The sequence below is a fragment of the Tachysurus vachellii genome, chromosome 6, assembly GCF_030014155.1.
Source record: "Tachysurus vachellii isolate PV-2020 chromosome 6, HZAU_Pvac_v1, whole genome shotgun sequence".
Taxonomy (NCBI): Eukaryota; Metazoa; Chordata; class Actinopteri; order Siluriformes; family Bagridae; genus Tachysurus; species Tachysurus vachellii.
The window spans coordinates 24,723,900-24,737,820 of record NC_083465.1 but is presented as its reverse complement, the minus strand read 5'-3'; the positions used below and the strand labels follow the sequence as shown (position 1 = coordinate 24,737,820).

Here is a 13,921-nt window from a genome sequence, read left to right as displayed (position 1 = left end):
ACGTTAAGTAAAACCAGAAACACTTACAAATTCTTAAAGCCCTGGGGATCTACTTTCATATGAGTTTCATATTATCCCCCACTGTGGAGTGGGACATGACAAAGACATTCAAAGCTAAACTCATTCAACCACAAAATCAGGAACAAAATCCAATTTTTTGGCCTCAAAAAAACAAACAAACAAAAAAAACTGTAATGCGACAACATGCTTAACATGCAACCTTACAGGGACCTTTTGTCCAAATACAAGGTCCAGCTTTTCTGCTCTAACATGTTTAATCCAAATATTAATCATGAAAATACACTGATGAAAATAGTTTGAGAGCTGGGAAGATGGTGGCCATACTCAGCACCATCTAGAAGACCCCATTATGTACTCAGGGCCGGAGTTATTTTGAACGTATAATCTTTACCTGATTGTATTTGGAATGATTTAATGTCAGTGTGATAATGAGAATAAAATAATTGTACTCTGTTTAAATTGAGGATTGAGAGAGTTTGGTGTTTGTCTGTGTGCATTTGACCTAGAAAACTACCAGCTGCATCGCTGACACGGAAGAGAGACAAGATTCATAATATCTCAAGTGGCTTCATTTGTATTTGTACAGCTCTTTTATAGGTATTTTCCCAGAAAGCTTTCTCGAAATCGCAAATAAAGATCCAGAAGCGCAAGAAAATTCCCGAGACGACATGTGGAGCAAATCTCGACTTGACGTGATCTAAGCGGCACAGGAGTAAAAATGGCAGGATAAATCAATACAGTATACAGTGTAGAAGAGTCTAGACAAACAGTATTTAGTTCAATTCAATTCAGTTCAATTTTATTTGTGTAGCGCTTTTAACGATGGACATTGTCTCAAAGCAGCTTTACAGAACATAAAAAATATAGTACAAAAAGATTAATATTATACAATAGTTGAAGATTAATATTAGACTCACATTTAAATGTGTTTGTATTTATCCCTAATGAACAATCCTGAGGTGACTGTGGTGACTGTGGTGAGGAAAAACTTCCTTAGATGGAAGAGGAAGAAACATTGAGAGAAACCAGACACAAAACTGAACCTCATCCTCATTTGGGTGACACTGGAGGGTGTGATTATAAACTGTTATAAACACCAGAGGGTGTTATTATGAACAATGTCCTTTCTACAGTCAGACAATTGTGTACTGATTAAGAGTTTGTTGACCTCAAAGACCACATCTCCTTTTAAATGCTTGAAATCCTTATGAAGCGGAATCCAACTGGAGCAGGTATATCTGTAGATCTTCACAGGATTGGACTTTTCTTACTGAAGGTCCAAAAATCTTCATGAAGCAGAACACAACTGGAGCTGAAACAATCTCTAAATGCCTTGGGAAGAATAGAAAAAAAGAAGCACGTGGAAAGGAATTAGCAGTGCTGCTTAAGTGTGTCGATTCGACTTACTTGTATAGCACTTTTAACAATGGACATTGTCACAAAGCAGCTTTACAGGAATATAAAAAATGATCATAAGCAAGCCAGAGGTGATGGTGGTGAGTAAAATCTCCCTGAGATCATTTGAGGAAGCAACCTTTAGAAGAACGTCCTTATCTGGGTGACACTAGAATATACAGAAACAAATGTGAATATGAGCATCTTTATGATTTTTTAGAAATCTACAGAATGCAGATGAGATTATCTACAGAAATAAGAGTGAGTCTGGTTTTGGGGAGTGCAGAACATTACAGTATCCATGTGGGAACACCGGCAGAAAATTAATCGTGCAGGTCCAGTGGGTGAAAGGAACCGCAGAGGTAGAAATGTGTCATGATCTGACAGCATGAGAACATGTAGAGCTCGATATCTCTGAGGCATCATTCACTCGACCCACTTCTCTGAACCACGCTCTTCCCATCTTTCTAGATATCGTAGGAGCTGGTGGATTTCTGCAGGGTGACCATGGGGAGCTGATGACCCCCGGCTTCCCAGAGAAGAACTACGAGGACGGTGTGGTGTACCAGGTATGCTCAGATCTTTTATTTCTCTTTTTTGTAGCAGTAAAATAATCCATGAGTTTAAGGTTAACAGAACCACTTATGAAGGTGCAGGAACCCAAATTTGTGACTGTTGTGGCCCAAAAATGCCGATTTTGCAGTGGCTTTTTATTTATTTTTTATTTATTTTAAATTGTGATGCAATTTGCAGAGTTTTTGTACATTCTATGAAGAAAACTACTTGAATTGACAAAAATCTAAGCATGTGATCTTTTAAACTCCAACCAATTAGGACACATTTGTAATTACTTATATGACTTCATGAGACACACGAATCCAATATGACTATAGCTGAATGTACATTTTGAAGTCGTCACGCAACACGTCTTGACCACAATCTGCACAAAATCTGTAGTTATTTTGAAAAACCCCTCTTGATATTGTGAAGTTTGTTTGTGTGTTTCTGAATTTCGATCGTAAAATTGCACCATTCTGCTGGGAACATTTTAGTTCTGACTCCTAAAGTCCTGTGATGTGGTCTGACTAGATTTGAAATGATCAAGGTTAGGAAATGTGTTCCTGCTCCAGCACACCGCTGTTGAATTCTCAGTTCTTATTGGTCAGCAGGTGTTAATTCATTTTCTATAACTTTAGTCTATACAGTAGCTCCAGTTATAAATCAAATCACAGGTTAATATTAACACACTCACTTTAATACATTATTGTTACTATAGTAACAACTAACGCAGGGACTTGTACCAAGGATGTCCTGCATGGAATTACTGATACTGGGCAAGTCGTGGCCTAATGGTTAGAGAGTCTGACTCATAATCCTAAGGTTGTGGGTTCGATTCTCGGGCCGGCCATGACTGAGGTGCCCTTGAGTAAGGCACCGAACCCCCCCAACTGCTCCACGGGCGCCGCAGCATAAATGGCTGCCCACTGCTCCAGGTGTGTGTTCACGGTGTGTGTGTGTTCACTGCGGTGTGTGTGCACTTTGGATGGGTTAAATGCAGAGAACGAATTCTGAGTATGGGTCACCGTACTTAGCCGTATGTCATGTCACTTGACTTGATATAATGAAGTGTTTGTTTTTTTGTTTGTGAAATTTCTGAAGAGGCTTTAGGACGAAGGCTTATCTTGGTAAAATGACAAACTGCACATCTACACATACCACAACATTAATCGTAGCTGTAAATGAATAACAAATGAAAAATTTGTCACCTTTGCATGAATTATAAGAGAAAAGAAAACTTTACTTTCCTTTCCTTATTATCTTGTTTATTCCTAAATTTGAATTGAACTGTTTTTTGGCTCATGACAGAATATTGTCTGCATTAAAGGCAATGCATGAAATCAAGTGCATTCAGCTGGTAAAAATAAATTAATTAATTAAATAAAATAAATAAAAACCCTTCAAACTTAGCCTTTTCCTGGTTAGCTTAATCATTTTATACTGTTTTTTTTTTTTTTTTTTTGCTTTGTTTTTGGCTAAATGCTAAAATTTTTATCTGTTATTTTAGATAATGTTTACTGTTCCTGTAGTACAGTATAAATATAACACTGAAAATACAAATTATTATACAAGAGACTTTAGTTCTTTAGAAGGCCTCTGTGGATGGCCTTTATTCATGTACTGGTCACTTTAATATTGTGGCTATTAGCAGTGAAGTGTGAAAGTGATTAGCTATTTCAGTCACATTTCACCAAGTCCCCAAAAAAAACATCCCTTTGAGGCGACTGTGACATGAGCTTGTTTGATTATGGAGTTTGGATCCTCGGGAGCCTCTCTGCTGTTCCGTGGCTCCATCTGGCCGGGCGTAGCGCCCGCGTCGGCTAATCTGCAGTCAGTCTGTCGAGCTGCAGCATAACAGACGGCTGCACGACAACATAAGGGTGCATACAAAGCAGAATTATCTGAATCACTATTGCAGTCACTGGGTTTCTAATTGGATGGTAATTCTTGTGTGTGTGAGGTAGTGAAGAGTGCAAGAGAGAAATAGAGAGACTATGTGTCTGTGTGTGTATGTATGTGTGTATGTGTGTGTGGAAGGCAGATTGGTTTAGCGATTAAGGTAATGGGCCAGCAATCATTGAGCGGCATGTTCAATTCCCAGAAGAAGTCTGTTGTATGCAGACAGATCGCTGTAGTCATGGCCCTGAGCAGGACATGTCGGCACTTTCGCTAGCTGCAAAGCCCGAGCATCTGCTCAGTGTACAACCTGAAATGTAATGAAGCAAACTCTTTAATGAAAATTAATTTGGTTTTGTTTACACACATCAGAACATCAACAATGACCTGAATACAATACAGTTTGGAAATGAACTGCATACAGCTCGCCCTAGCAACATCTTCCTTATTATTTTAGTTTAAATAAAGCATAGCATACCGATTAGACAAATAGCATGCTAAGACTTAGCTCGTTAGAAATATTGCTAATTTAAATTTTCCTGTGCAGTGTTTCCAGTATTGTGTTATCTTTAATCTACATTTTTCTTTCTTTCTTTTATAACATATTTTGTAATTGGAATGAACTTGTTAAAGGTTGCTGCAAGTGGATAAAACGTATCGCATGACCTTTGTTGCTAACTAAAAAAAAATCGACTGTGCTATAAGAGGAATAAATACTATGAACAAGCAGAATCACAATCCTTCATTATTTGAGAAATTTCATTTCCCAATCCGTGTTTAATTAGTAATTAAACATTTGCTAAGAAAACAAGTAAATATTTTCTAGTATAGATGGTAAGCTGAATAACATGCTAACATAATTTCACATTGCTAGCATAACAAAAAAAATCCTCAGGTAATGCAGTTAGATTTCTTAACACGGTTTATAAAATATTTTGCGTCTAACTCTAGGACTGGATGATTTCGGGGCGAACTTATTCAATTTCCAGTTCATGGTCACATCACCAGATCAGATCCATCCATCACTTCTGTCAAAGCAAATTCTGTCAACTTTGATTAGCATGATGGAATCTAATGAACTTGCACTAATGAACGCCTGAACATGCCACAGGAGATGACAAATTAGTTAGAGTTCAGCACTGAGCAAAGTACATTCTCAGCCTCAGATGCTTCACCTATTACCAAGGTAGCAACTTATATGTAAAGTCTATTCTGATCAAACGATCTGATTGGCTCTCAACAATTCTGTAACCTGATTTAATTAGAATGAGTGTATTTTTTGGAGCGAGAGACAGTCATTGTATTGAAAAACAAGTCATTGCATTAGATGACATTTATCCTCTTCTATCAAGACCGTTTTTAACCTTATGAAAAGTTTAATGAAAATTCAGGAAAATGGTAACATCTGTAGTACAGGAGGATCAAATGAAGACAATTCTGGGGCAAGTTACTATGATCTGTGTTACGTTTACTGTACACAATGTGCTTCCACAGAGGAACTGATAATAGTGTTAATCATTTTCTACCTTGCTACAGTATAGACGCTTACACATTAACATTTGAATGCTTTAAAGCTTTGATTCTTGAGTAAGTAAATTATCTCATCTCCAGGAAAGATTAGATTTCAGGGCTGGCAGTTTTACTCTGTTATTTATTGATAGTTTTTGCTTTGTCATACATCTGTTTTTGATGCTTGCTTAAATTTAATAGCTAGGTCTAATTTAAACACGGTACATGTCAAATACTGTAGTATATAGGAAATACAACACTTTTGTTTTTGCTGTAATTAAGAAGTAATCTAAACCCCAAAGTGGATTATTTCCTATTACAGCACATCCCAAAGTGTTTTATCAAATGCCAACAATATATCATGTTACAGAGCAACGGGTAAGTGCTAAATCTCCTCTGTTCTGGAGTGCTAACACTCGAGACGCCTTCCTAACAATATATAAGCATCTCCTTAAAAAAAGATATACATATAAACATTTATCACCATTCTGAACAATCAGGTTTGAGAATTCAAAGATTTTCACTTACATTTGACTCATTTGCATTCTCAATGCATTGTCATCCTGTAAATACATTAAAAAAACTCATAAAGCCAAACAGTTGCACTATATATTATAGAAGCATGGAATTGCTCATCAATATAAATTGATGATTGATGATTACTAACAGCAATGTTCTTTAAGATCAGTAAATCATTGGACTGCTTTAGGATTTCTTATATTGTTTCAATAAAAGAGAAACTCCAGGAAATAAATAAAGAATTGAATCCAGCTGTGTTTTAATTCCCTAGTGGAAGATAACAGTCCCACATGGAGAGACGATTCGACTCACTTTTACTGCCTTTGACTTGGCCCCGGAATCCTGTACTGACTTTGTAGATGTCTTGGATGGTCATTCAGATGGTGGCAGTGCTCCTGTACTTGGTGAGACACCAATTAATAGCAGCAATTAGCCTTGTCATACTATGCATTTTTGGTGCAAGCATTAAGCACCAACAATTTATCACTGATTTCAGGTCACTTTTGTGGGAATAAGGTGCCAAATCCGGTGTTTTCCAGTAGCAATGGAATGGTGGTGCGATTTAAAAGTGATTCTATCCACAACTCTAAGGGCTTTAGTGCAGTTTACACTGTGGCTAGTGCTCCAACTGTTACTACTACCACCACCAGACCTAGCAGCACTAAGCCACCCACCACCTCTGAACCAACAGGTGTGTTGAAACATTTTCTAAACTGGTTCCTCTGCTAATGCATTCCTCTGATAATCCTCTTGCATTTGTTAGTAAATGTTAATACATTACAGTAGTATAAATATATACATTAAAAAAATGTTACAGAGATGGAGAATGCTGTAATGCATATAAGAATGCTATTTTTAGCAACATAACATTAATGCAAATACAAAAACAGATTCTGGAAGTAAAACAATACTTAGATATTATTGGTAATTGGTTAGAGAAAAAAGTGGGAGGAGTTTTCATCCAATTAAAACCAGTATGTTGCTGTTTTCCACATGAGAATTATGCTTATTTTTAGAGAGAGAAAAAAAGAAAAAATGTATTTGCTAATCCAGCAACATATTGGAGTTTCTTTATTTGCTTGCAGTGTTTGCTTTTGTTTTTCTCTAATTTTACTCTGGATAAGAGTTTAAATTGAGTTTAATTGTTTCCCACCACTTAGTGGTTAGCACGTTTGACTCATACTGTACCTCCAGGGTTGGGGGTTCGATTCCTGCCTCCACCTTGTTTGTGTGGGGTTTGCATGTTCTCCCCGTGCCTCGGGGGTTTCCTCCGGTTACTCCGGTTTCCTCCCCCGGTCCAAAGACATGCATGGTAGGTTGATTGGCATCTCTGGAAAATTGTCCCTAGTGTGTGATTGCGTGAGTGAATGAGAGTGTGTGTGTGTGCCCTGTGATGGGTTGGCACTCCATCCAGGGTGTATCCTGCCTTGATGCCCGATGACGCCTGAGATAGGCACAGGCTCCCCGTGACCCGAGGTAGTTCGGATAAGCGGTAGAAAATGAGTGAGTGAGTGAGTGAGAGTGTTTCCCACCGAAGTTATGTGTTCGAGACTCACCAGTCCGCTCTATATGGTCATTGTATATTGGGGCATTGATGGCTCTGGGTTGTGGATCAGGGTTCAAGCCCCAGCATTGCCAAGCTGTCACCGTTGGGCCCTTGAGCAAGACACTTAACCCGCTCTGCTCCAGTGACGCTGTATCGTGGCTGACCACAACCTCTAAATTTGGGATATGTGAAGAAAGAGTTTCACTGTGCTGTAATGTATATGTGACAAAACATAGGCTTCTATTCTGTTCTGATCTGTGTAGGGTAGGGGGCGTTGTAAATTCACACGTCATAGATACTCCAAGACTGATGTGTGAAGATAATTTGATTCAATTTTATATGTATAGCGTTTTTAACAATGGACACCATTGACAGCATTGGTCATACTATTCTCCTTGATAGGCTGGACAATGTTGTTAATACTTTTTAGCAGTATACTGGTGTTAATCAGTAATCAGACATTTTCAAGTTAATTAATTATGGCTGCAAACTTGATAAAAAAAAATTAGTCAGGACACTCTTCAGTGTGAGACGTTTCAGTGTGAGACGTGTGTTTTTCCCTCTGTTTTCATAACCTTGCACAGAATTTTAGTTATTGCAGATAATACCTTCAAATTTTTCATGCAAATCTTTATGCTTTTTCCAAGCACTTGTGGCATCACACACCAGAAATGGGTCGAATTTCACAATTAACTTTTAAGCATTTGTGTGGCCAAAAATAACTCTTTTTGTTTTTCTGGAAAAACTTCTGAAAATTTACAAATTGTTTAATCTTTCATATGAGCTTAATATTAACCAACACTGTGGAGTGTTACATGACATTCAAGACACTGGACAGTTTTTTATCTAAATGGTGACCTTTATTTACATTTTTACGTCATTTATCAGATGCCCTTATCCAGAGTGACTTACAACTGAGCAACTGAGGGTTAAGGGCCTTGCTCAGGGGCCCAGCAGCTTAGTAGCTTGGTGGACCTGGTGTTCAAACCCATGACCTTCCAATCAGTAGTCCAACACCTTAACCACTGAGCTACCACATCCCCTTTATGCATACCAAGTTAAAGTTCGGTGCTCAACAAGGTTCTGTTTTAGGCCCACTGCGTTTTTCCTTATACTGTATATATGATACTTCTGGGTAATCTTATTCATAAACAATAAAAAATGTTTATGTTTCATCAAAGCCATATTAATAAAGTTATGGAATCTCTAAAGGACATTGAACAGTAAAGGCTTATTAACTTATAATTAACTCCTACTTACTTCTGATGAGATAGAAGTGATCGTACTAGGAGTACAGAGTAACTCTGGATGGTATTTCTGTTTCATCATGTGCAGCAGTTAAAGACATTGGTGTGGTTATTGATGTCAGTCTTTCATTCAAATCTTATGTAGATATTAGTACCTTCTTGTATCTCAGAAATTTTGAGATAAGAAAGATTGTTACTATAATGTGAATAAAGTTACTACATTGTTACTACAATGCAGAAATAGTAGTTACCTCTAGGTTGGATTGTTGCAGTGAGTGTAGTGCATAAGTAAACTCCATTTAGTCTATGCATATCCCTCAACAAGAAAGTTGGAACCATCTAATCCAATCCAAATTGTCCCAGGCTCGTGGTTATAGAATGTTTCTGTAAAAGACCCATGATTATTTGCTCCCATGATTAATCGATATAAAGGACTTTCTGGGGCATCATTAAGCAGAGTAGCACAAAGCTTTCTACAATCAGCAGCTGATTACATCACAACAATAACCTTCTCCATGTTTTTCTCCAGCTAATGAAGCTTTAAACCCAAAGACCCTGGTAAACTTTAGTAAAGTAATGGAACATAATGGAGTGCATTTCTTTTCTTTTCTAACTCACAGTAGGTTGACTTTGTGATTGAAGTACTCCAGCGACGGAGACCAAATTGACTTCTGTGCAATCTCTCCCTTATAAAAATCGCTACAGGGCAGCTCATGAAATTAACTTCTGTTTGCTTTGACGTTCTCCTTAATGCTAAGATTAATATGTGTTAGGGATTACTGAGCAATGGCTTGAATACTGAAATGATTTTTGAAACTAAATGACTATATTTATTGTTCTCTCTTATATGGAGGATGCAAAGAGAATAATTGTACTGCAAGCATGCCTAATACATGACATTTTTCCACATAACATACTATTTGTTATTATTTAACTTTTTCCTAATTTCCTCCAGATTCAGGTTGCGGCTCTCAAGGGAATCTTTCCGGTCGGAAAGGCGAGATCCACTCCCTGGCTTTTCCCAATGCTTATCCTGCAAATCTAAGTTGTTCCTGGAGTATCAGCGTGCCTGAGGGCCTTTTGGTCAAACTGCACATCACTGATTTAGCCATCGTAGGTGAAGCAGGACAGTGCCAACAGGACAACCTCACAGTCACTGACGGCCAGCATTCACTGGGTAAGACCAGACCGATCTGATTGAGGACATGATCCTATACTAGCTGCTCTAATATTCATATTAATGAATATTAAATCAATCAACTCAATTAAATAATATTATGTAGATTAAGTGACATTTGAAGGGGGCACGGTGGCTTAGTGGTTAGCACGTTCGCCTCACACCTCCAGGGTCGGGGTTCGATTCCTGCCTCCACCTTGTGTGTGTGGAGTTTGCATGTTCTCCCCGTGCCTCAGGGGTTTCCTCCGGGTACTCTGGTTTCCTCCCCGGTCCAAAGACATGCATGGTAGGTTGATTGGCATCTCTGGAAAATTGTCCGTAGTGTGTGATTGTGTGAGTGAATGAGAGTCCAGGCACTCTGTCCAGGGTGTATCCTGCCTTGATGCCCAATGACGCCTGAGATAGGCAGAGGCTCCCCGTGACCCGAGGTAGGATGAATGGCGTGACCCGAGGTAGGAAGATAAGCGGTAGAAGATGAATGAATGAATGAATGAATGAATGAATGAAGTGACATTTAAAACAAGTATAAGGGGGAAATTGAATTAAGCATGTGTAGCATTTAGAATTAAGATTGTCTTAGACAATCTATTAGCAATTATCTTACATAGTATACTACATACAGGGCAAATTTAGACAGCAAAAGCTTGACACAGTTGTATAAATTTCTTCTTTTTTTTTCCCCCAGCGAATCTATTCCTTTCTGGCTCTAACAAAATTAATAATTTATCACATTAGTAATCTAAAATTCAAACAAAATGACCTAAAATGATGCTAAAAGGCATCACTGGAGTATATGGATTATACCAAAGAACTGTATTTGAACATTCAGTTCTGAATAGTGAGATAGTTTTGATTGATTTCCTATAACACTGATTATAGTGCAGGCTGCAAAGCAAATCTTTATAATTCTCTCATTCTAATCAAGTACGTTATCATTTCTATAGCAACAACTAAGTCATAGGGTTGTAATCAGTGGATTTAACAAATCTATTGATTATTAGTCTCAAATGAAAAACTTTTTCTCAAATGAATAAATTGAAACTGGACCTGATCCAAGTCGTCCTATAAGCCTAAGCCCTAACTCCAACCTACACAAGATGTGCAACGCAATCCAGCACACTGAAATGCACTGAGCTGTCTTTACACCAGATGGAGATTTGGCTTGAGTCTGCACAAACAGGAGGCACTAGATCATGTCCAACTTCATCCCCTGGACTTTATGCTCTTCACTGATGGCTATTTGGGGAGAAGAAAAATGTTACAGGTCCTGTTACAGGAAATAGGATGACAGTCAACAACAAGGCTGCCAACTCTCATGCATTCAGTGTGAGACTCATGCAATTGACCCAATTCTCATGCTCTCACGCAGACTCGTGCAGCAGTGAGGAAAAAAATACTTAAGTAAAGTTGGCCGCATATTCACAGATTGGAGATTCCCGAGTCAATAACTCCTGAGCTAAATGCTCTTTTTACACAAATAACACCTCTTTTCTATCGTAGTAATGTAGAGAGGCAGCTACTGTACAAACCAATTTTCCTCAAGTCTCTATGTGCGAACACCTAAGAGACAGATTCCAAGGGACCGTCTGCAAAGTGTAAAACCTGAAAAATGAATACAAAAAACAGTCAATAACTTCACTGTAATACACTGTACTGTCACCACTGATGTGTGAAAAACTCCGTTTTATTTCATTTTTATGATTTTTCATATTAGTATTCATAAAAATGAAACAAAAAGGAGTTTTTTTGTGACACTTATGAGGGAAATACACAATTTATTCCCATAAACTACTGTATCTAGTCAGCTGTTCTCCCTCCCATCTGCACCGTGTGAATTGTGAACGCAGGCAGGTCAGTGAGTTACAGGGCTCTCCGTGTCTCCGTCCAGTTTAGGCTAGTAACTAATAGGCCTATGCTGTTATATAGTTTATATAGAATTAAGTTAGCATTAGCCGAGTTGTTTGTTTTGCAGCACTGAGCAGTTATTTTACATAAATTTATCATAAAAAACAGTACAAAAGCATTTCCAGATGACAAATATCTGGACATGCCTAGTAGTTAATGTTAATTATTGTTTTCTAAGAACAGAATGTCAAGTCAACGACATCCCATATTAAAATGATTTTATTTATATCAATCACAACTCATCAATCATGTCCATATATTTGACTGGTGGAGGTGTCAGTATGGATAAATTTGAATTTTCTGTTATAGGATGTTATCTAAAGTGTCAGGGACAGGCAAGAAAAGAACGCTTGTATCAATGTGTTAATCCTATTTCTGTAAAATGTTTGTGAAAATTAAATGTAATGTAAATCTGTACAGATACCAAGTACTTTGACAATCAATATATACTTAATACACTTCTGCCAATGCAAGGATTTTGTGTTTGTATTTTTTCCCACACCAAGTCACGCCCCAACATAAGCCCCTCCCCATAACCAAAGCCCCACCCCCCAAATCTCACTCTAAGCAGAACACAAAAGTTGGCAGCCCTGGTCAACAATCATGATAAATCCACTTTGTGTTTGGTCATTCAAGCCTGTCACTGATTTCCCCCTCAACAGTACTAATCACAGACATAGTGACAATGTCCTATGGGTTTGGTGCCACAGATGGATCAGTGTGCTGTATCTATTCTGATTTGTATTTAAAAATAACAGACTTTTTAATATAGCACAACTTAATGAGTAGTGAATCACACACTAGCCGCGAGCAGTACTCGGCTCTTGAACATCACTGGATAAATTACATAACAGCCACCAAACCATGAGCTGTACAACGCAATCCATGTGCGAGGTATGGCAGTTGTATAAAAAGTGTACAAGTTTTTGATGTGTGAGGATTTAGTGCATAGTTTTCCATTTTCCTGCTTTGTCCAGGATCTGTAAATACATCCCTGGATTAAAACAGGCAACGAGCTAGCCAGCAGTAAATTATTACCCCTAAATTGCTGGGTATTGGAAGGACAGAGAACCTGTATGTGTTTTATAGTCATACCTTTCTCAAGGACTCCTTGGCAGATACTGTCAGATTAAATGCACAGCAGGAAGAAACAGAAAGAGGCAGTAAGGGGGCTGGATGACAGAAAGGGTATCAGTGGGTATGACAGTATGACAGTATGAGAGAGAGTACGACGGTGAAGAAAAATGTGATTCGTTTGTAATTGGCATCGGAAAAAAAAATTGAGACGCAGAGCACAAACTTCAACTTTGACAGTTTACATGAATAGAGTTTCAAAATGTCTTCCATGCTGTAATCACATACTGTACAAGCTTGTTTCGGCTCTGCGCCTCATTGGCTGCGTCAGTTTGTCCTTGGAAGTGTGTTTTTGTGTATCTCTCTCTCTCTCTCTCTCTCTCTCTCTCTCTCTCTCATAAAAATATAAAATATATATATATATATATTTACCCTGATTGCCCTGACTGAGATGCCCTTCTACAGGGTACACTGTATGTCTAGGTTGCATCATGCAAACTAAAGAAGACAGGATACACTGCACGTAATCTGGAGATTTGCTAATCAATTTTAGAATCCTAATTGTTAACCAGGCCTCTTATCATGGTTACGTAAACATGACTGAGTAGCACTTTTATACACAGCAGCAATTACCTTGTCTTTATAGTGTGTGTAAATTACTACGCATTTTACAATTCAATATGTAACGTGCTGCATGCCGTAATTACTCATCTTTTTTAATAATAATGAAATACTTATTGCATTTACCTTTTGCATTTTCATTTACTGTATTTATACAACTGAATCATTGAGGGTTAAGGGCCTTGCTCAAGGGCCCAGCAGTGGCAGCACCTTAACCACTGAACTATCATTTTTTCTTTAATGAAAACTCAATACTGTAATGTGAAAAATTAATAGTCAATAGTCGATAATAAATTATAGCATAATATCAGTAGCTACCACTACTAAATAAAATTGGATTAAACTAACTGAAATGTGCAACTAAACAATAATGGATCTATGAGAAACGCGTTGAAGGCATCCATTTTTAACCCAACCCTGTCCTTAATATTTTTTTCCAGCAGCACATCCTGA

General features: G+C 37.9%; 1 protein-coding gene across 1 annotated transcript in view; it reads left to right on the top strand.

Annotated features, from left to right (window-relative positions):
- Positions 1 to 13,921, top strand: part of zgc:154142 (uncharacterized protein LOC555481 homolog) — a 47,558-nt gene that overhangs the window by 12,658 nt on the left and 20,979 nt on the right. Inside the window, exons 5-8 of the mRNA XM_060873071.1 lie at positions 1,888 to 1,985; positions 6,170 to 6,302; positions 6,395 to 6,589; positions 9,647 to 9,868. Coding sequence (XP_060729054.1) covers positions 1,888 to 1,985; positions 6,170 to 6,302; positions 6,395 to 6,589; positions 9,647 to 9,868 — 648 coding nt within the window. The remainder of the gene's footprint in view (positions 1 to 1,887; positions 1,986 to 6,169; positions 6,303 to 6,394; positions 6,590 to 9,646; positions 9,869 to 13,921) is intronic.